The 24,263-nt window shown below is 38.9% G+C and overlaps 1 protein-coding gene across 4 annotated transcripts in view; it reads right to left on the minus strand.

Moving 5' to 3' along the window:
- TP63 (tumor protein p63) overlaps positions 1-24,263 on the minus strand; it is a 227,836-nt gene that overhangs the window by 133,887 nt on the left and 69,686 nt on the right. For all 4 annotated transcript variants that reach the window (XM_032406166.1, XM_032406165.1, XM_032406167.1 and 1 more), the window contains exons 2-3: positions 4,162-4,290; positions 3,024-3,156 (exon numbers count right to left, since the gene is read on the minus strand). In XM_032406166.1, coding sequence (XP_032262057.1) covers positions 3,024-3,156; positions 4,162-4,290 — 262 coding nt within the window. The remainder of the gene's footprint in view (positions 1-3,023; positions 3,157-4,161; positions 4,291-24,263) is intronic.

Genomic DNA, 24,263 nt, shown 5'->3' on the forward strand with positions numbered 1-24,263 from the left:
ACACAGACATCCCTAATGCTCACAGAACAGACAGGTACTTAAGAAGAAATAGAACTCAAGTTCCTCTCAAATACAGTACCCTGGAGGAAAAATGAGAAAAGAAAAGATCAAGTCCAGTAGTATGGGTAGGATACTGACACTGCTGTTGAGTACACATGTCATCCTAGAAAAGTTATTTAACCCATTTTGCCTTTGATTAATTTATAAAACAGCGATAATAAATTCTACCTCACAAAGTGATTGGAAAGATTAAATATCAAACATGTTAATTGCCACCGACTATTGATGCTTAAGGAAAAGGTAGTTTCAAAAATTTGTAATTTAGAATTATAACAGGAAAATCTGGATCTATTTCAAATTGAACACACTCTGTTTCAATCAGTCCTCCTAGTAGCATTGTTAAAAATCTATTTCAAAGAATCAATATTGTGTGTGTGTGTGTGTGTGTGTGTGTGTGTTTATAACTGACACTCAGGAAAAAAATGTTGAATGCAAATGGATAATCCTTTTAAATATCAGTATTTCTTAAATAACAATAACCTCCAACCCATACAGCAGTGCATTCTTAGACACTTATCATGAGGGCAATGACATCTATGTAGTTTCTTGACTTTCTCCCCTTCATTTTTCCCTTTTCAAACATCATTGTAGAACTTCCATGACTCTCACTCAGATACTCCACTAGGATTTCTTTAAAGTTTCCCTTAGCTGATTTGTAAAAGCACCAAAATGGACGTTAAATGACTAAAGTTTTGCTCAGATAGCAAACCTGGGTACTTTCCAACAGAAGTGAGAAAACAGTGGAAGTAAAGAATAAAGTACCTCAGCAGCGTAACATCTTCCAATTGACAGACCATAGTTACAAGGGAAGGAATACGAGAGGCAGAGGGGACAGGAAGCTTTGCCGCTGTGAATGTTCAAGAAGAGAACAGTCCTCTGACAGGAGATATTCTAGAACTGTGCTACCCAATATTCTACCAACTAGACACATGTGGTCATTTAAATTTTAATTTAATTTAAATTAAGTTCCTCAGTTGCACTAACCACATTTCAAATGCCCAAAGGATACATGGGACTAATGGCTACTGCATTGAACAGTACAGAATATAGAACATTTACATCACTGAAAGAAAGTTCTCTTGGACAGGACTGCTTGAAAGAGAACTTTTTGACTTTTTAAGATAACTTCCAATTCTCATTTCACAGGACTTCAAAATTTCCTGAGGGCCTATTATGTGACAGCTACTGTAACAAATGCTGAGCATGACAAAATATGGCCCCTGTCCCCTTGAGAGACAGAGAAATAAACAATGATAAGATTGTATAATAAGTAATAGGACTAAAAATAGACCTAGGTTGCTTCAGAGGAATGGTCTCTAACTCAAACTGGTGGCGAATAGTGATATGGAAGTTTTCCCAGAGAAGACAGGATATACTGTTTGTTGAGGGACAGAGAAGAATTGGCTAGAGGGGGAAAACAAAAACAAACACAAAAACAAACACACAAAAAAGATGTTCCTAAGGAGAGAATTTCTAATAATATAAAAAAATAAGAAAGGGCATGGCACATTTAGAAACCACATGCTTCAGTGTGTGAAAGCATGTGAAATAAGAGTAAAAACCATAAATAAAAAGGCTTGATTCTCCATTTTAAGCTTTATATAAATTCACCTGCTTTTATGAGTTCAGGAATCAGAACAGAAAATCCCTGGAGAGAATATAGAAGAAAGGTTTGCCTAGGCTTGTGCTACCTATCACGAGGTGATATTATTAAGTGAACTGGAGATATCCTAATTTTGAAGTCATTCTCAAATCAGAATTTACCCCTACATAGGTTTAATTGTAATACATTCCAAGGCCTTGAGTGACCTGCCCCTTGGATTTATCCATCCTTTTCCTTTCACTAGCTCAAAGATAACAGAGAACTGTGTCAGTATTAGAACACAAGGGGCCATTGAAGAATAGTTATATTCCTTTTATCAATTTAGGGGCAAAACATCAGTATATTTGCAAAGTTACAACTTTATATTTTTGGTTCTTTCCTCTTCCCTTTCCTGACACACCTTCTCCTAATATTAAAAAAAAAAAAAATAAGTACAATTCCAGATAAAAAAATATATAGTGAAAATTCCAGTAAAATCTTCTATTAGATAAGACAGGCAAGGTATTTTTAAAGTGATTTCCAAAATCATGTTGACACATGATCTATGAAATCCCCACCTTTTTTTCTAGCTCTTTTCCACCTGTTTTTCTAGAAGGATTTGTTTGTTTGAGTTGTGTTTACAGAAAAAGTAGGATTTGTATGGTGAATGAATAAAAAAAAAAATAAGACAAAAATAAAACACAAACAAACCAGCACTATGTACTACAGAAATACAGAAAATTTCATCTAAACATTTCAGAAAAGTGTTTTAATATTATTAACCCATTACACTCCTGGTCTCCCCATTTTACAGATAAGAAACTGAAGCCCAAGGTCATGAGTGACTCACTGGCAAAGCATCCCCCCCAAAATACTATTTTATGTATTACTTACCTTCTTTCCCCTTATTCTATTACTAGGTACTTAAATCTGTATCTCGATTCACATTGAATTTACTTCCTCCTCCTTTATTTAAGGATAGTTCCATGAAAGAGGCAGCCTGCCATAGTATAGATAGAATTTGGATAGAATTCAGATCTAGACTCTGGTTCTGACTCTAACTTGACCTCTTGTAAAACCCTGGACTGGTACCACCCTCTCCAAATTGGGATAGACATAAGGAACAATTCAGATAAAGAACATAAGGGATTATTCCCACCCACCCACCTTCCTCACACCAGTAAGGTGCAGTAAGAAGAGTTGAGGAAGACGCAAAATCCACAAACACTTAATTTTCTCTCTGCTGATCACATTGACTCTCTACCCAGTGGCCTTGTCCATTCAGGGCCATCTGCCTTTTCATATGCCATGAAATACACAGACTTCACAGAGATGTGGATGGCACGGCCCACAGATTAAAGGAGACGTTCCTGCCACTCACCCACATGGGGTCACTGAGGTCCGAATCCTGCATGCGGATACAGTCCATGCTAATCTCAATCTTGTTTCTTGCACCATTTTCTGATGGTTCATCCACAAAGTTCAAGTCAATGGGCTGAACTGAACATATGGGCCTACCATAAAGGACAAACAAAAGTGTGTTAGGCAAGGAATGGGACTAAAACACAAGCACCCAGTTGACAACAATGATCTCCCTCTCTTTCAAAGTTGGTAAGGCTCATTTGTTGGAGTCAGAGACTCTAGGTTCAAATCGTGGCTCAACCACATGCCAAATGTGTTATCTCAGGCAGTTCAAATCTAAGTCCTATTTGTACAGTGGGAATCATGATCCCTGCCCTTGTCAGAGAATTGCTGGGTAGAACATGGGAGAGAAAGGATGTATTGGGAATTGAGTATTTTATACCCTATCCCTTAGAGTACCAAGTACTTTGATATTCTTTTATCTTCTGCTGAATTTACTCACTTATCCAAACTTGATCTTAATACAGTAGACAATAATCATTTTCCTAGCAAGGCATAAATGACCAACAAAATTTAGTATTCTACCTTCTCAGGGGGTATTTGTGTTGTAACAGCAAATAAGAGTCTTTAAGCCAAAGGAACAGATTTTGGGTATCAAGGGAGTCACTGGAGAAGTTATTGGGAGTTAGGCAGGAAAGTCTCCCCACCTTTTTTTAATTTCAATTCAATTAATTAGCATATAGTATATTATTAGTTTCAGAGGTAGAATTCAGTGATTCATCAGTTGCATACAACACCCAGTGCTCATTACATCATGTGCTCTCCTTAATGCCCATCACCCAGTTACCCCACCCCCTCCTCCAGCAACACTCAGTTTGTTTCTATGATTAAGAGTCTCTTATGGTTTGAGGAGAGCCCTTCTGATGCTCCAAAATTATACCACCTTGGAATAATGATCTTTTGGTGTTGTAAGCTGAATAAACCTCTACTGAATTTTGAACACAGAAATACTATTGGAGGAAATAAATTTTCCCAACAATATTGACTGGTTTTTATTGATTCTAGAAACATGCCCTAGTGAGCAATATTTTTATAATCTCTATTTATCTATTTATAATAATTCAAGTACAACATGTTTTTGCTTCTTTGATACTCACTGTTCCAGAAAATCCCAGATATGTTGGAAGACCTCTGGACTGAGGAACTCACTTGTCTGTGTGCTCTGGGACATAGTGGATCGGTAATAACTTTCTTTCCAAGAGAAATGAGCTGGGGTTTCTACAAACCTTAAGAGGACAAAAATGAAACTAGAATTACAGTTTCTGTATTTATGATATTGAATATTAAAACTAAAGCATACTCAATCAAGAAATCTCAGGTGACTTTTCAGAACCATGCAGGCATATAAAGCAAATTTCAGAAGTTGCATGATTGGTGTTTCATGGATCCCATTTTGCTGTAAAGTCAGATAATCATATCCTATATCAAATTCTTTTGTAACTAGTAATATTGTTACACTCTACACTTCCACTATCCAGCATCTATGTTCTGAAGATTCCAAAAAGAAGATAAATATTCCCTCATTAAGTCTGACAGCAAGGGTGACCTATTATTAAACCTGCTTTATAAATGTCTCAACTGATTATCTGTCCATTCTGCCTCTAGCAGGTAAAAAGTAGAATCAGAAAACAGAAAGGAGTTCAGAAAATTTCAATTTCACCTGCAGTAAAATCACCTCTCTCATAACTACCATCTTAGGATTGTGCCCAGGGACAATAAATGCAAACCTCTGAACCTAGATTTTTTTTTTTTTTTTTTTTGAATCACCGGTTAACTTACTTTTATGTGTGTGTGGGTGGTTTTTAATTGGAGTGTAAAATTCTATGTTAGACTAAAGGATAAGTAAACATCTGAATACGTTGCAAATGAATGCCATTTCTGTTTGCTCCATTTTATTGCTGGGTCCCCAAGTTTGCCTTTACTTAAAAAAATAAATAACCTTGATCCTATATATATGGAGGAAAATGCCAGCTTTCCCAGGTGATGCTGTCTCCAAGTCCACATATTATCTACACAGATCATCTCAGTCTATGATTCATTGTGATTATCAGTAGACTAATTTTACCCCAGGATGAAATTACCTAAGCTCTTAATCATTACTGTTAATATTGTAAAGTATTAATAAATAGTGTACCAAGATAGTCAATCATCTTAAATTTGCAAATGAATACTCTGGTCTAGTTACATAATAGAAGATAATAGCATTGTATTTATTGTTGATAATTTCCAAACTATATGGAGAAGCACATTCATTTACTCAAGTTAAACACATAGAATCTATTATTTACTAGCAAGAATAAAGGCCACTGAAAATAAAAAGCAAATAAGACTGTCTCACTCTCTAGAAGGTACAGAAGGTAAGACAAGAAACCAAACCTCTAATAAAAATAGTAAGAGTATGTATAACACTATGAAAGTACAAAGTTAAAATATATCATCTCATCTGAGGGATCAAAGAAAGAGCCTTAAACAATCTGAAGCAATTAGCTATGCCAGGTAAGGATTAATGATATGAGTGAGCAGTCTATGGCAACAACAATAAACAAAATACTAAAATGGAAAATAATTTGGTGTATGTGAGAAAGTTGCAAGCAACTCTATGTTAGCACAGTGTAAGAGCTGGGGCAGAGAATGCTGGAAAATAGAGCTGGGGAGAGAAGAAGAGAATCGTATGCTATGTTCAAAGAAGCTTAAATATTTCAATACTTCTAGTTTTTGCAAAAGATTTTTAAATGAACTTTTTATTTTGAGATCAATATAGATTTACATGCAGTTGTAATGAATTATACAGAGAGAGTTCATGCACCCTTTATGCAGTTCCCCCAATGGTAAGTCACAATTTATAAAACCGTTAAAAATATTATAACCAGGATATTGATACTGCTACAGTGCACTGATCTTATTCAGAAATTCTCAGTTTTACTTGTACTCATTTGCACACATGCACGCATGTATATGTTGTATATGTATTTAGTTCTACACAAGTTTTTGATCACACGTGTAGATATCCACCCCCATAGTATTAAAGGATTTGAAGGATGAGACTGACAGAATACATTTCATACTGATAAATCTGGAAGCTGTGTGGAGGAAAGGTTTATAAGCATATCAGTTTATGTGCAAAGTGGTTACACCAGTCTGGGGAAGACAATCGGATGCTAGCAGAAGTAAGGATGGAGAAAATGGGGACAAATTCAATTATTAGCAAAAAGGTTAAATCAGACATTGTTTATGTTCACATTTTCTCTCTAGTTTCTCTCTGACTGCTAAAAGACCTTCCCTGTATTTCTGATGTCACCACTAACCAGCTGCAAAACTGTGGAAAAGCCTCCCAGCTCCATGAACTTCAGCTTCCTTGATTGTGACATGGGGATAGTCATCCCTGCTCCGTTGCATCACAGATGCCTACACAGTCCTAAGATTTACTCCCCACAAAGCATTTCCTGGTTCCTTACTTGAAATATAATCTTTCTTCTCCAAACTTTTCTGGCCTTTTGTTGCGTCTCATCAATGCTAATTCATCCTCTATTACTTGTACAACAATTAATCGAGTGTAGAGGATCTTAAGTAACTTGAAGGCAAAGCCCGTATCTCCTTGAATTTCTTAGTTTTATATTTCCTCGAGGTTAGAGTGGAAGGAACATGGGTTTTGAAGCGAGACAGACTTGGGTTCAAATTTTAGCTCTACTACTGACATACTGTAAAGTCATGATCAAGTTACTTAACCTCTTTGTACCTTATTTTCTTCAACTATGCTTCCTTCACAGGGTGGTTGAAAGGCTTACTTGAAATAATGTATTACACATTTTCCATATAGTGCATGGTAGTCAATACATTGATTGGATTAGATCAAGTACATAATTTGTACCCAGAAAATACTTACTGAATTGAACTAATTAAATAGCATATTTGTTTTTGTTTTTGTTTTTTTTTAAAGATTTTATTTATTTATTTGAGAGAGAGAGAGAGAGCACATGAGAGGGGGGAGGGTCAGAGGGAGAAGCAGACTCCCTGCTGAGCAGGGAGCCCGATGCGGGACTCGATCCGCAGACTCCAGGATCATGACCTGAGCCGAAGGCAGTCGCTTAACCAACTGAGCCACCCAGGCGCCCGAAATAGCATATTTGAAAGGCTTCTTAAAGCTGTAGAAGTGTCACACAAAAGTAATTATATTAAACCTGAATTATCCCTCATTTCTCTGCAGGTCAAATTGTTTATTCTCTTTCTGTGTCTGTAGGCCCAAACAGTGCTCCCATTACCTCTCATTTTCTCCTAGATCACCTTTATCTCAGGCTTGCTACATTGAATGGGGCAACAGCTCCTCCCCACCCCTACCCCCTTCTCCAGGGCCTCAAGCTTTAAGGGGACTTGATTACAAAAGATGGGAGTGGGCTTTGGAATAGATCAGTGGTTTTCATATTGGTTTCATGAAACTCTAGGGTTTCTGGTGCCTCAGTGGGTTCGCCAGATGTAAAGAAATGTCCCTAGTGGTAGGACTCCAGACACTCCTTAACAGCAGCAAGTTTGTTGTTTGCATTTTAAGTATATTATTGTTCTGAGCAAGATTTCATTTGAAGAACTGGTTCTGTTAACAATTTAAAACTCAGTGGTCTCAGTTAGAGGAACTCCCAGGTGTCTCCTATGCAAACCGAGAATTGATTCTTGATCTCCGAATAAAGATGGAAAACATTATTGAGAGAAAGGAAGGAAAGAGATCAGCTGGTGCCATAGGGCAGGAAGAGTGAGGTAAATCCTACCTATCTTCAGAGGCTTTGCCCTTGGGTGAATCTCAGTATCAATTTACTCATGGAACAATCACTCTGTTCAAATGGTTTTGTCAAATCAGTCACACCCAAAGTTAGGAAGTCTCAAGTCACTTTTTTTTTTTTTCTTTTCAGCTTGTTTTTCGTGGATGAACTATCCTGCACTCTTTACATTAACTCAGCCAAAAAAAAAAAGAACCCTACACTGTAGAAGTCACCTGAAAACCCCCAAAGGTATCTGCTTATAGTCTGCATTCCCTCCTGCTCTTCCTGTTCTGCCCCAGAAGTCACCACTCAAATCTCTTACATTAAGTTTCTTTCAGCACTCCTGAAAAATCTCCAAATCTACTATTTCAGAGTTCAACACAACCTTAATTTTATAGATGGATTTTAGAATTAATAGGCTCCTGAGACCATCTAGCCTACTTTTTCTTATTTAATAGATGGAAAAGCTAAAATCTAAAAAGAACTAGTTCAACCCAGCTATATTGTATTCAACATAGGTCTCTACCCACAGTCCAGGAAGAATAAATTGAGGCATCAAACACTAATTACCAACCCTTCGCCTCTTGTAACAGTTCCCGTACTTGTCATTTTCTGGATATTTAAAGCCTCCTTACTCCCCTTTAGAACATCCAAACTTAATACTATGAGAGTAGAAGTACATTTGATTAAATATCTTCTAATTCATGTAACAAAATAAAACAGCATTTAGTAGTGATGCAGACCAGAAACTCACTGGCTGCTCCTAGACTTCCTGACTCAAAGGCTCCCTTGATGTCATTCCTTCTGGTAGAGAGAGAATGTGGCACAGGGAACTCCCGGAAAGCAGACCTGGAGTACCCCCTCAGTAACTGTGCCCACACTTGGAAAGATGGGGTCACACATGAACCTAAACCTTTGAGGACCACATAGAATGTCAAAGTCGGTTGTGCCCTTTAAGACTGTCTAGTCTTGCTACCTTATTTCACAAGGAAACTGAGGCTGAGACCTGAAAAATTTAGCCTAGATCCATGGCCACGCGAGAATACTGGTTAATGAAGGCAGACTGTTCAATATTCTGGAATTTTCCACGCCAGTTGTTAAACATAGTCATTATTATAATTTATTATAAAGTATTAAACTTAAAATTAAATTACGTTAAAAGCAAAGATAATAAATACTCAAAATGGATCACTTCCTAATTATTTTACTATTATCTGTGTTCTTGAAAGCCATTTAAAAAAATAATGTAGTGAAATTGCTCAGATTAAAAAAAATCCTCTGTGAATTTATTGCTATACTCATCTAATAATATATTTTAGCCAAGGCTTATGTGCAAAGGACTCAACAATACATATATTGAGTACTATGTGAAAGGCTATGTTGGAGATTTAGTGATGAGTGAGACATGTATCTTGCTCCTTTGAAAGTTTTTCATAGTTCAATGCCAGAAATAGAACACCTTCAATGTTTGTCTAATTTTTACCTTTTGTCATAACCTTTTGTGCTCCTAAATTCCCGCTGGACTGTGACCTTCTAAAGGACAGAAAAGCCAGCATGGGCCATTCATTTTGGTTTGTGCTCTATTTGCCTGGTGATTGGCAGGAAAGACTTGCCATTGATTATGGCAGGATTTCACTTCACTGGGCCTGCTTTTCTAGTTTTCCACATGACAATTTTAAGCTCAGAGAGGATAAGGAAATTATTCAAGCTCACTCAGCTAGTAAATGATAGAACCGGGCTTGCTATTTATTTATTTATTTATTTATGATAGAGCTAGGCTTTGAATTTAAGATTGTATGACTTCAAAGTTCATGCTTTATTAAATTATATATATTATATATACATGGTTCTAATTTTCATTCATCTTAAAAGGTGAGCAATAGTGTTTTTCATAGTTAGGAGGATATTTTTTTCTGTAAAAGAACAAAATTTCCTAATTCTGTCTCATCATAAGAGTTACCGTTTTTCCTTCAAATGAGCAGGAAATGGTGTGAAAAAACAAGTACTGATCAGTGAATGATATTGACAAGAATATCTGTTCTTTCTGCGGATTCTCAATATTGATTGGAGTTCACTCTCAAATGTAGTGTGAGAAAAGAGAGCTGAGGTCCCTATTATTTTCCAAGGGGACCTGAGCACTCAAATACTATGGGAGTGTCCCCAGTTCTCAGATAGAAGTTGTTTAAAACTCTGAACCTGACTTCCTCTTCTGTATATCCATCTATCCATCCATCTAATCTGTCAATCCATCAAATTATTGCCTAAGCCTTTATTACCAACCTCTCTAGATCTTCCCCAGAACAAGTCTTCCAATGCTCTTTCCGATGCAGGAGCATTCCAAATCACATAATTCCATTTTTATTTTTAGTTTGGAAACACTCCTATATTTTCAGTTTACTCTGTTATTATGATAACCATTATGATTATTAATTGTCATACTTAATTTTAGGGATGCCAAAGAGTACCTTGATGCCCTTTAATAAATCGCCTCATCATTGCATGCAACAATGCCCAAGAGCCCTGGAGGAGTAAACTTATTCATATGTCTGAGATATGTCCACCTCCAGAAAGCTACTTACATAATCCAAATCAAGTCCATTAACATCTTTTCTTCATTAAATAGAATTCTTTCCTTTTCAACTTCATGTTGAAAAATGACCAGTCTGTTCCTTATCACTGTATTCACCCCATGGTCAAACCCATATGCCAGCTTCACTCCTGGCAGAGAAAACTTACATGGGTAAAATGTATTTAGAGCATATCTTATGCCTTGAAATACTGATTTGTCACAATTTGAAAAACAAAGTGTCATAACCAAGAAATTTCGTTTTGTTTTATTACTGAACTAATAAACTAAATTCTTAAGAAAGTCTCTTTTGTATCTTTCAGTGTCTGTTTATCCTCCATTCTGCCATAATCAGTTCACTTCCCTTTCATATTCAGACTTTTCTCTTCCCACTACCACCTGTCTGAGGATCTGATTGCCCACAGCCTGCTTCTGCCATAATCCTTTATTGTGTATACCAAACTCTCAATTCTCCCATCAAAGCCTATATATCTAGTGTCAACTCACCAGTTGTTAACTCTGAGGGAGTGAGCTTTTCTTCTCTCAAGTCTAAAATCCTCTAAGTTCCATATTTTGTGTCCCACTCTCTATTCTAACCAATTGCCGCCTTAAAAGTGGTGATTTCTCTGACTATAGCCCCCATCTCTCACATCCCCAGCTCACTGAACCTTCTTCCTGCCCTCATTTCATTTGTCAGCAGTCTCTCCCAACTGATGTGTGATCATCGGTCTTTCCTAAACAGCATTTTTATCAGGCTACTTGTTCCCTGACTCAGAATTTACAATCACTCACCTCCGATCCCTGGACAAAATCTAATCAGACCTCATCCCTCATCCTTTTTATTCCTTTGGGCAGATGCTCTTTTCCAAATTATTCAGCCAGCTATATCCTACAGGTTGTTTCTTTTCAGCCATGAGTGTTTTCAAATTATGACCTCTTGTACTCCCCCCATCTTTCCCTAGGTCATAATCTTTACTTTTGCTACCATCCAGTACAAAGCTCAGCTCCCCTAGAAAGGGTACCACAATACACTAAACGTTTGTGTCCCCTCCAAAATTCATAGGTGGAAATTTAATCTCCAATGTGATAGTTTTTGTAGGTGGGGCCTTTGCAAGATGATTAGGTCATGATGGTAGAGCCCCCATGAATAGGATTCATGCCCTTATAAAAGGGGCCCATAGAGCTCTCTCCCGCCCTCCACCATGTGAGGTTACAGAGAGTGAAGACTGACATCTATGAACTAGGAAACACAGGAACCAAATCTGCCAGTGCCTTGATCTTGGACTTCCCAGCCTTCAGAATTGTGAAAAATAAATTTCTGTTGTTTATAAGCCACCCAATCTATGGTATTTCATTATAGCAACCTGAATGGACTAAGACAACTACACTATTCTTTTATTGTTTGAGTTTACTTCCTCAGTTTGGCATGTTTTAAGCATTCTTGTCCTTCATTAATTCTATTGTAATCCACACATGTTGGAATGATGTTTCCATTTTGTCTACACAGGTCCCCTAATAAGTGAGGAACTGGGAGTCAAAACCTATATTACTATTTTCCTGGTTCTTTACAGCAGAGAGTTATAGGGGAAAAAAAAAAAAAACATGAAAAGGGCTATATTTCTCATCCCCTATACTTTCTTTCTACAAATGAGGACTCCCAGGGATTTTATTCACAGTCCCGTAGGAAGCCCACAGGGTTCTAGTGCTAAACCCAGGGCATCCTGGATCCCTCTGCAATGCTCTGAAGAAAGTGGACAATTAAAACTTTTTGTGGGCCACTTGGGTGGCTCAGTCAGTTAAGTGTCCATCTCTTGATTTTGGCTCAGGTCATGATCTCAGGGTCATGAGATCAAGCCCACACACAGAGTCTGCCTGGGATTCTCTCTCTCCCCCTCTCTCTCTGTCCTCCTCTCGCTCTCTCTCTCTCTAAATAAATAAATAAAATATTAAAAAATCTTTTTTGTAAACGGAGCAATCTCTCTAAATCCATGAACATAAAAAAAAGTTATCATCCAACATCACTCTCCTATAATCAATTGATCAGTTAATAGTCTGATCCATTTCAATTTACAATTTGGCATCTGGTAGAAGATAATGATAGGGGAGACTTGAGTCCATCTTACTTTAAAGCCATTTTAACATTACGGCATGCAAATAGAGATACATGCAAGCTTACAGGGAACTTATCTATAACCTGCCCCCAAATTAGAATTTAGGAGACATTTGAATAGCTGTAATCATCATGACATCAGGGTTTGGATATGTTATGATTTTGCACCAGTGTGAAGACCTGATAGGAAGTTCCATTAAGAGAAAAATTAAAAAAAAAAAAAAAAAGCACAAGAATAAAGAGACAGGTATACCTCAGAAGCTCCTGGGGAATTTGATGTGATGATAACCCAGTAAAAAACTTCCCAATGGTGATCTGGAATCATTAAGATAAGTTCACATAGCACATAGTATTCTTGGTTTAAAACGACAGAGAAATATGCCTTATTCTCAGAAATATCTACCTTCTTTTTAAAATGCTATTTAAAGAGTATATGTTTATCTAGTAAATGGAACTGCCCAGAATGACATATTTCTTAAGGGCTCCTGGTAGATAAGTTTTGTTTTTACTAAGACAGTATGGCTCTCTTTGTTCTTTCTGATCATATCTCGTCTTATAGTACAGTTTCTTATTTGTAGTTTCTAATGGAGTAGTTGGCTCTTGGAGACAAAGTTCGCATTACCATTTATTTATTTCAGTAGTCTGACACAGTAACAGACACCAAGTGGGTGTCAAGTAAATACTTGTAGAAGGAAATACTTGGAAAATAGAGTACACATAACAAAGCCAATATCTAGAGCAGAAACAACAGTTAATATTCGATTGTTTCTATGAGCAAGGTTCTCTACAATATGCCTGACATGAATTAATTTTCACAACATCTTATGATGTAAATACCAATATTATCCCATTTTACAGAGAAGAAAACTGAAGCCAAGTGGCAATTTACTTCCTCCAGAGCACATGGTCACTGGGAGGATGGCGGGTCTGGAGTCTAAAGGATTTGGTTTCAGAGTCTCTAGTCTGTTAATTACAAAGTTAATGACTATGGACAAGTTATTCCGCTGCCTCTCTAAACCTCAATTTCCCTATCTGTAACAGTGCAAAAACGGATAGTACCTATCTCAGGCAAGAGGGAAGGCCTTGGAAACTTACTATGGAAGGTTGTTCCACTTTCTCAGCAAGGGGCAGTAGGTGTCACACTTGAAAGTTCAACAGAACCACCTGACCCACATTTGGAAAATACAAAGTCCCTGTCCCTACCTCCCAAAGATTCTGTTTCAGATGATCTGGAATGAGGCTCAAGAATCTGCACTTTAAGGAAATTGCATGTGCAAAGATATGGCTTGGGGATTCACCTACATTCTAATCCCTTTGAAGTTTTTTAATCAAAAATGGAGCACCTTGATAAATCTACATTTTCTCCAAATATCTATTCTCACACAGGAGGCAAGGTATTATCACAGCCTTGTTCACTGAAATATGTTTTTATCAGCTAAATAAAGCAGTATGGTATAATAACTACAGTTAATATTTTTAACACATCTTACATGCTAGGCATTATTCTAAATGCTTTATGGGTATTAACTCACTTAATCCATCCAACAACCCATGATGAAGTTTGACTCTGTTAATCCTCATTTTATAGATCAGGCAACTGAGGCACAGAGAACGTAAGTAACTACCCCAAAGTGCACACTCAGTACATGAGGGCAGCAAACTCAGCAGGCTGGCTCCAGAGTCTGTGCTCCTCTCACACTGTGCTGACTCTCCCAGGCAGAGGCAAAGGTCAGAACCCCGGCTTCCAGGTGATCTTAGTCAAGTCCCTGCTCCTCTCTGGGATTCAAGTTCCTCCTCGAGGAAGTGAGGGGGCTACCCCTAGTGATCTCTCAGGCCCTCTGGTCCAAAGATCCTATCATTCATTTTACAGGAGATTTTTGACCTTGTTATCTGAAGGTCGAAGACTCTAGAATTGCTGACAGTAAGACACGTTCCCTCTTCTAGAACTGCCCCATTATTATTTTTTCTTTACCTGCCAATTCAGAAAACTTTCCTCTGAGTCACTTGTCCTTTGTCCTTTCTTCTTGGTGAGGAAACCAAAGGCACTTCCGTCTAGAGCCCGTAGGGAGATCTGTCTCCACAGACTTCCTTCTGAGTCCCGCTGTCTTTGTTTAATCAGGCTTCCAAAGTGCTTCCGCCTGGGCCTGTTCGAACCTCATTAGTCTCCCAACGAGGCTCACCAGCTTCTTGTCCCTGCTTTCCTATTCTCTTGAGGAACAGCTCTCTTCAGACCTAATTCGTCCTTAGTCACATCTCTCCTGACTGTCCTCCTCACACCTGTACTTCTGTGCTACCATCCCTTCCACGCTTCAACTCTCAGGCTTCTTTTAGCCTCGCTATTTCTCAAATCGCTACACATTAGAATATCTGGGGGGCTAAAATACAGATGCCTGGGTGCTACCCCAAACCAATTAAATCAGAATTTTGAGGAATGGAATCTGGGAAGGAGTATCATGGAAAAATTTAGAAGTCCCACAGGAGATTCTAATGTGTGGCATTGTTAAGCACCATTGGTGTCTAGTGCTGGTGATCCTCCAATGGGGGGATAAGCAAATCGGAATCACCTGAGCCGCTGGCTCCTCCTTACCTCCCGGGAGGAGAGTCTGGGCATGTGAGCCAAACAAGGAGCCACCTTCCAGGTGGTTTGGAAAAGCCCCTTGATGAAACAAAGTTCTAGCTGAACCTCTAAAAGCAAGATGGACACTACCCCTTCCACTCACTCACCTGTGGCTTCTCACTGCATCCTGCACCAACTTACTATTTCTAATCATGAAGAGTAACGCAGAGGAAAAAACACTTGACAGCGAGATCCATATTCTTTTTTTCTGTCTGGACTAACTGGCTATGGAATTGTGGGATTCCCTTTTCCTCTCAAAGCTTCATTTTCCCCTATGTGTAAAAGAAGGTAATTGGGTTACTAGATAATCACTAAGCTTCCTTCCTATTTTATTACTTTACTGTTTTAAGGCCCCACACCTATCGTTCCTCCACTATTACACAACTAGCTCCAGTTCTTTCTACATTACGCCAGATGATGACATCAGGCAAACTTATTCCCGAGCCCTGGGAGGCAAGGCTTTTTAAAGCTTTCTCACCATACCAAGAACTACTGCTGCCCAAGCTTCAGTTCAGGCCTCTGGGTCTTCACAGAGGCCCTCCCTGTCAGTGTCCTCTGACAGCGACCCCATCGGACAGCAGTCCCCCTCCACGTTTCTGGGCTTCCCACCTCCTGCAGGAAGGCAGCCCAGCGGTGCACGGGAGCTGGCGATAGGCTGACTGCAGTGTGGCCCTGGATGCCTTCTTCTGTTTGCTTACTTGGTCTTAGTGGGAGGTGGCCGAGTCTGTGAGGGGCTGCTGGCTGACGAACGTGTGGCAGAGAAGCGGTAACCAGAGTCTCTCCCCTTCCCTCCCTGGCAGCTTTCAGTTGGGAGATGCACCATCTAAACCTGTTAGAGAGGATGGCCTCTAAGGCCACGTACACTGATCTTCTGTCTAGGTACTGTGTGCGAGTATGCGGGTTTTATTTATTTTTTCCACAAGTAATTGGAACTTACCTAAACTAATAATGATAATAAAAATACTATAATTAATATTTGACAAGATGAAAAACTAAAATAAGGAATGTTCTTGGGTTTTGACCTGCCCTCCAGTGGCCTAGATCCTCTCCCTCTTTGCCCTAGCTCCTTGACATTTGAATCTGGGAATGGAGAAAGGAAAAAAGGAAACAAGAAAAAAAAAAAAACAAAAAAAAAAAACGAGGAAGGGTATTTTAGTCAATCTGCAAAATAAAGGGCTTTGGGTCAGAGGTTGGTGGGGGTGATGAAATATTTGTGGATTGAGCTGGCTGGGGAGGATGGGTTTGGGGCAGGGTTTGGTGGAAAAGAGATGAATAGAGTAACCTGTGAAAACTGGAGAGAAAAGTAAAGAAGAAAGGAACAAATGTGTACCACCTCAAGGCTATGAACTGGCTCTTCTTTAACATCCTTCCAAAGACCAAAAAAGAAGAAGAAAAGAAAAGAAATTTAAAAGAATGGAATTAAACAAATGTAAAATATGAAAAAAAATTTTTTTCCAAACATTTTATTTATTTGACAGAGACACAGCAAGAGACAGAACACAAGCAGGGGGAGTGGGAGAGGGAGAAGCAGGCTTCCCGCGGAGCAGGGAGCCCGAAGTGGGGCTTGATCCCAGAACCCTGGGATCATGACCTAAGCCAAAGGCTGACGCTTAACGACTGAGCCACCTAGGAGCCCCTAAAAAATGAAAAATTTTTAAGTCATACTTGCTTGTTCTGTGCTTCTTAAAATCCATACCAGTTAGAAAGCCAACCCAGACTGGCCTTAGGCTCACAGGTATAGGAAGCATGATGATATTAAAGACATTTATCTGCATTTCAAAAAAGGAGATTTCAAAATAGTTCACAGAGAACAGGAGAGGCATAATTCCATAGAGAAAGACTCTCAAAGGAAACCTGCCTGAAGAAAAGTGCAAGACTCTCAGGTGAAACAGAGGTCTACCAATTACCACCCCCTAAACTATTGTTGCCTGTTTCTGGAAAGCGCTTTGGAGCACAGCTTTGCGCATTTGCTCAGGACAGTCTATGCCAGCCTCACATCATAGTGGCCGAGTCGAACAGTTGCAACAAAGACTGCATGGCCTATCAAGCTAGAAATACTTACGATTTGACCTTTTATAAGAAAAGTTTGGGGCGCCTGAGTGGCTCAGTTGGACTGCCTTTGGCTCAGGTCATGATCCTGGAGTCCTGGGATCGAGTCCAGCATGGGGCTCCCTGCTCAGCAGGGAGTCTGCTTCTCCCTCTGACCCTCCTCCCTCTCATGCTCTCTGTCTCTCATTCTCTCTCTCTCAAATAAATAAATAAAATCTTTTAAAAAAAAGTTTGCTGACCATGACTTAAAAAATAAAAGTTTAACTGCATAATCATGAATATTTCAAATGACAAAGGAGGCACAGGGTGAGTGTGTCGGTTGGTCAGGTGGAGTGTTTATAAAAATGGTTTGGGTTATTAAAAAGATTTTTTTCTCTTTTTTTTGTTTTTATTTTTACTTATTTGTTTTTTACTTTAATTCATTAGCCAACACAGAGTAAGGACATCATTAGTTTCAGATGTAGTGTCCAGCCATCCATCAGTTGTGCCTAAAACCCAGTGCTCATCATATAAAGAGATTTCTGATAAATTAGATGCCAAAGGAACACCTATGGAAGGGTAAAGTATGGGTACAGCTTCAGGGAGACAAACAGGATGTGATGGCTACTGTGGGAACAAATTCAAAAGCTTATGGCTCAGAAGGAGCTGAGCTGTGCCACGTCATACTACAGACTACTTCTAAGCCAGATGCCCTATGAGCAGGGATGAGAGGAAGTTATGGTTACCAGAAGCAGCATGGTTTTCTGGTCACTGCAACAGTGTGGGAATCCTGGGATTTCCCTCCAGACCTTTGGTAATCAGTGATGTTAAACTTCACCCCTAGCTGATGCTTGTGATACATCCTTGTGGCTGATTCTGTTACAAATAAGCACTTCCTCTTTTTCTAATAGGCAGCCCCTGTCCATCAGAGCATCCCCTTAATGTTGTTATCTGTCTTTATCAATTTTTAATTTTAGCTTGTCGGAGCCTGAGGGAAACAGCAGATCACAGAGCAAGCTTTCTCCTTTTCCCACATAAATGCATTTCTCAATTCTATCCCTTGCATATATGTTCCTCATTACTACTAATTCTGTCTTCCCCTTTCTAAGCTTGTGTGAAGACTGATTTTGAAGGGTGGATCCAACTTCAGGCTAAAAGGAAAGAGGAAACGAAGAAACCTGCTCTAAAGCAAAGGGCTTATCCAGTGCAGAACAGATCTCCTCAGGCCTAATTCCCAGATTTTAAAGAAACAATAAACAATTTAGGGATCGGACAAGCATGATGACTTTTGATTAATGAGACGGACCTCATTTACATAGGATATTTATATTTATTTCAGATATTCTCTATGACCTGCAGGCTTGTCACATTATGGTCACATTGTGACTACATTGAGCATAGAAAAATTCAAATTTAGCCTATTTGTGTGAAAAAAAGCTATATGTGCAGCTCTTTAAACCAGTATAACTTCTCACTCGCCATTCTACCCACCTTCTCTTAGGAGAAGTCAGCTGCTATCTGGAGCTAAGTTTCCTACATCTTAGTTATCGAAATAACTTCATTCATTTCTTTATTTTTCAAAGTGATTAAGTTTGTTGCAAGTATGGTGTGACACCCTCTCTCAAGGGAGTAAGTGACTTGATCCATGGGAAAGATGATATTTAGTATATTATCTATTATGGGATGATCTGTGATTGGTCCAGATGAGGGCGTGTGTTCGTGGGTCTGGAAGGTTATTAAACAGTAGTAGCAACAACTTACTTAGTTTTAGGGATGCTGAAACACGGGAGCAGTTTAAGGGCAGAACACTCTGCGTGTGTGTGTGTGTGTACATGTCTTTCCCTATGTGTTTACTTTGTACATGAGTACATTTATGTTTTAGCAAGTTATTGTAATAAATGGTTATGAATTAGGTGTAAAGGTTCTTAGAGATTCTGATAACTCACTCTTAAAGGAGACAGGGTCTATGATAGGTGGAAGGACTGAAGAGAAATTTCAGATTGCAGTTTAGTGCCATAATGGGAAAGGAACGTGAATATGATAACTTTTTTTTTAAGATTTCATTTATTTATTTGAGAGGGAGAGAGAGAGAGAGAGCAGCATGGAGAGGGTAGAGGGAGAGGGAGAGAAAGGGAGAGAATCCCAAGCAGACTCCACACTGAGCACGGAGCCTCTAGCGGGGCTCGATCCCACAACCTGAGATCATGACCTAAGCCAAAACCAAGAGTCGGCTGCTTAACTGACTGAGCCACCCAGGTGCCCCAATTAGATAACTTTTTATTTTGGGTAATTTTCCAAGGTTTGGCTATAAAATTCAGGCTACCATAAAATCCTTCAGACCTGTCACAATAAGAGCTATAGATTTCTTGCTTCTCCAGTGTGTTGAGTGAGGTGAAAGCTGAAAAGTTCTTTTTCTAATGAAACCAGTCCACTGTTGGTACAGAATTGGGGGCGGGGGGGAAGTGTGGTAAATTCTATCTCTTTAATAGAGAAGTGATCATGGAGTAACAGTTCCATGATATTTTGGAACTCAAAGTAAGTGAAGGGTGACACAAAATATGTAATTTATCATATTGTTTCCACAATATATTTAAAGTCCAGTGACTGAGAATCTAAGAAAATCTTATGATGTAAATTCATTACAATACAATTGTCTTGAACAAATATGCTATCCCTTGAGGTTTGACCTCGCTCAAGAAAAGAGAGAATAAAAATATATTTTACAACAGGAAGCATTATATATGAAAGGGAAGTATCTAATATAATTAAACATAAAGATTCTAAAGGTCCATGAGGGGAGCATTGGGAACCAATTGGGAACATGAACTTCAGAATTCCAATTTTGCCACACTACAGATGTTTGACCTTGAACAAGTTATATATATAAGCTTTCTAAATCTCAGTTTCTCATTTAGAGAACAGGGATACAAATACCTAATGCTGTATGTTGCAGTAAGAGTAAAGTGTCTGGTCCAGATCCCGGCAGGTACTCAATGAAAGGTAGCTAATGGTTATCACTGTTCTAAACTGTGGTCTGCATATTCCCATGCCCTGAGAATGATGAGTCACAGCAGTTATAATGAGGTGCATGTTTCAGTTCCATGGAGACTCACTGTTATTTCTCAGACAATTTTATGGTCTCTTGATAATTTTTTAAACAAAGGAAAAACAACCCAAACCACCGCACAGAAATTTATACAGTGATAAATCTTAACAATTTCACACTAAGATTCACTGTGGTGTATGTACAGTACCCAAATTCTTCACATGGCTAGCTGCTTTGATTTTTAGTGTCAAATTTTTATACCATGATGGCTGGACCCAAAACTACCACACAGATGGTCTCAGACTCAGCACTCATGACCTTATTAAGGATCCAGAGTCATTGGCCATCAGTGTCAGTATGTAATGGCAATAATCTTTGGCAGACAGATACATACCTACTAGGTCTTCGTGCTGATCAAGGCACATTTCCTGAAACAAAAGCCGCGTGTTCATAGAGAGACCAAATGTATCCTCCCTGAGAACTTCATCTTCTCGCTGACCAGAAAACATCTTACGTGATCCTTGTTTTACAGTTAAAAGCTAATTACAATGGAAAGTGAATGCCATAATCTCAAAACCAATGCCACAGTCAAACTTTACTTCTCACTCACACTAAGTCTTAGGAGGACATTTCCTTCTAGGCAGCTCTCCCCGCTGAGCAGGGAGCCTGGGATCATGGCCTGAGCCAAAAGCAGACGCTTAACCAACTGAACCACCCAGGCACCCTGACTTGTGCTTTGAATGTTGATATCCCCGCAATGAGCCTGCATTATGTGAAGGGATGACTCCTGGGACCAAAGCGGAGACCTGATCTCTTTGCATATGTCTCGGTAGGCTTTTAGGATAAACAGAGCACCAAGATTAGGAGAGAACACAGGGAATATAAGCACCTTTTAAAATGTCATGGCCAGGAAGAGATGAGCCCGGAACTTGAAGCGAATATACCTAGAAATAGTTCCTTTTCCACATTCCAACTTGTGAGAACACTGCTTTCATAAACACACACACACACACACACACACACACACACATGCGTGCACGTGCACACACACACAATTCCATGCACATGGTGTCTTTAATTTAACTACAGGTAACAACGACATAGCACTGAGTATCCATGAGTATCTCATATAAACTGGAGAGCTGGAAACCAACTCTCCCCAAATTGCTTTTAGATTTCCAATATGTTACACAAAAATGGAGACTTTTAAAAATATACTTTGGAGAGAATGTAAGACAAAGCTTTAACCACTCTTTCCATGGTGGACAAAATCTTTTCAGCTGATGAAATATTTCCTAAGTAGTGATTTGTAAAATCTCTTAAAAAACTTAAAAACTGATTTGTACTTACTATATTATTGGCGTATTTATTAATATAATAGGCAATTGTCAAGATTATAAGAGCATCGATTGCAATTATAAAGAGAGATGTAAAAATTTTCCAGGAAATAAATATCTAGTATAATATTAGAAATTTAATAATGGGCTCAATTAACTCTGCATATGAAATTGTAGTTCATATGTAATTTAATTGTTCATCTGTAGTATTTATAAGAGAAAGATTTGAAATATATTTTGTTATTTTATGGCAGCCTTCAATCTCTGCTCCTTTCAAATTTCAAAGAGGAAGTCAGTCAGGGAGATGGGAAGCTTGACTTTGTGAAGTTGCAACTGGATCAATCCCCTGGGGGTGGTGGAGCACATTTGAGACTGCTTCCTAGTGGTTTGGGATAAGATAAATTTGTTTCAAATGAAGGAGACTCACCTCAGGAAAATCAGCTATTTGTCCAAGAACTCAAAGACCAAAGAGAAAATATCAAAGGCTAGCTTTCAGTACCGCTCAAAAACAGACGCTCATGTGTAGATTGTTTACTCAAGCACTGATAACCAGGCTCTTCCCCACTTGTTAAAACAAGTTAGTAGTTTGTCCATTCATTCAGCAAACATTTACTGAGTACCTATTACTTGCCAGGCAGCATGTTAAGTGCCAGAAATATAGAGAATAAATCAAATGCTCCAAGAGCCCAAGGGTAGGAGGAGGGATGGAGGGGCCATCAAACCCATATTAAGGAGCTAGGTTTGTGCATCTCAATACATTTCTGGTCTTTAAGCCAAATAATAAGGAATTCCAATCCTGACCTATCTTCCTATGAACAAGAGTATGAAGGATCAAAGTGGAGAGGGTCTGGAGGCCTCTGGAAAAAAAAAGTAGTAGCTAGCTGGTAGGCAGCTGGGGGAATTCCACACAAACCTAGCTTTTTCTTGGAGCTATAAGATATGGCAATAATGGAGCTCCCCAGCACCCCTGAGTTTCTAAATCAACCCAATTATGGCAGATACCTTCAATGGCTCCCTATCAAGTTTGAAGTCCAAATTCAATGGCACAGCTTTGAAAATGCTTGATGATCTAATCTCATCTTATAATAAAACAGAATTCATAACCTAGTCTTAATTTCTGAAATAGTCCTTGCATTTTATGGCCTTCTTCTTTGCTTACTTTGCTTTCTTTCAATCATATTTGTTTACAAATCAGTGACTTAGCTAATCTTTACATCTCACCTCAAATACAATTCTTCAGAAATGTTTCTTACCCCTGTCCAGCCCAAATAAATCTGTCTTCCATACTTCCATGGCAAACTGCTAGCTCTTACTGCACGCTGCCTTGTACAATAGTTGTTCACATGCCTGTCTCTATTCCTTATAACTGAGAACAAGGGCAGTGTATTACTGTGTCTCAATATCCACCACTGTGTCTATAGTAGTGTTGGTGCAAGGTATGACTTCAATAAATGTACATTAATTTGAATTGCTCTCTACTGTCCTTGTCCAAGTTGGGTCCTAAAACTCTCCAAAAGAAACTTAAGTTCTGCCTACCAGCTAGCTCCTACTTTTTTTTTCCAGAGGCCTCCAGACCCTCCCCACTTTGATCCTTCATACTCTTCTCTTGTTCTTTCTCGTCCATCCACCAACACCCAGATCAACGGCCTCCTATTACAGAAATTCCATCACCCCACCTCTTTCCCTCAGATTCTTTATTCAAGCACAGAGGTCACGAATTCAAATGCCCATAAGCACAAGACATATAACATCAAAGCAAGAAGCCAACTAGTATAAAAGAAGAAGTAGATGGACCCAACTGGAGACAATATGTCCACACAAAGGCAACTAGGTTATTATTTTTCTAATAGCCAGACAATTAATACCATGTACATTATAATGCAGTTATAATGATATCCCCTTAACACAAGGCAACACACCCTTCCTCACTAAACTCTATTCTCTGTACCTTTGCATTTTTTTTTTCTCCACCTGAAGTGCCTCTACCTTTATCTATCCTTCAAGACATGGAGCTAATGTTGTTTCCCCCTTTGAATCTTCTCCAATCCCTCCAGGTAGAATTTGCAGTCTTTTTTTTTTACCCTTGTTTGCATGATACCTTTTTTACAGCTCTTGTCTGCCACTTGTCAGAGCACACCTCACACCAGTCCTATTAGCATGAGTTAGCTCTTTCTTATGTTGTCCTCCTTCAGCACAGTGCCGGACACACATATATACTCTGTATATACAGTTGAATTAAACCTGGATCCTTGTCATCCTTCTCCTGAGCAGTAGCAACTGGGTTCTTGGCCCTAAATTCTATAAGGCAAGTTTCTGAAAAGCACTACACCCAAATTATGGACAGGAAAATCTATGTTTCAAATGATGAGGTAATGGTCCTTGTCTCAACTAGAAGACTGGTAGCAACATTAAGGTCAAAAGCCTTATCTCTGACAACACAAGACCCATAGAGAGTTAGTTCCCTTAGACTTGGCCACCATTACCAGTGTGTTTACACAATACTTCACACTCTCCAAGAGAACAGAGAGGCACTCTAATTGATGAATACACTCTTGATATTGAACTTATTTATAGTTTTTGGAGGGGAGGGAGGCAGTTTGGTGAGTGTGCTGTTAAAACTCTAGGAACTTGGCAGAGGCCAGTGCACAGGAATTCCCCCTGCTTTGCATTTTAACACTGCTGTGATTTGTAGACATCACTATTTAATGAAGCACACAGCTGTGCAAGAAGAACAGGAGGCGGAGTTT

Source organism: Phoca vitulina, unplaced genomic scaffold, assembly GCF_004348235.1.
Source record: "Phoca vitulina isolate PV1807 unplaced genomic scaffold, GSC_HSeal_1.0 scaffold8, whole genome shotgun sequence".
In the NCBI taxonomy this organism is placed as follows: domain Eukaryota; kingdom Metazoa; phylum Chordata; class Mammalia; order Carnivora; family Phocidae; genus Phoca; species Phoca vitulina.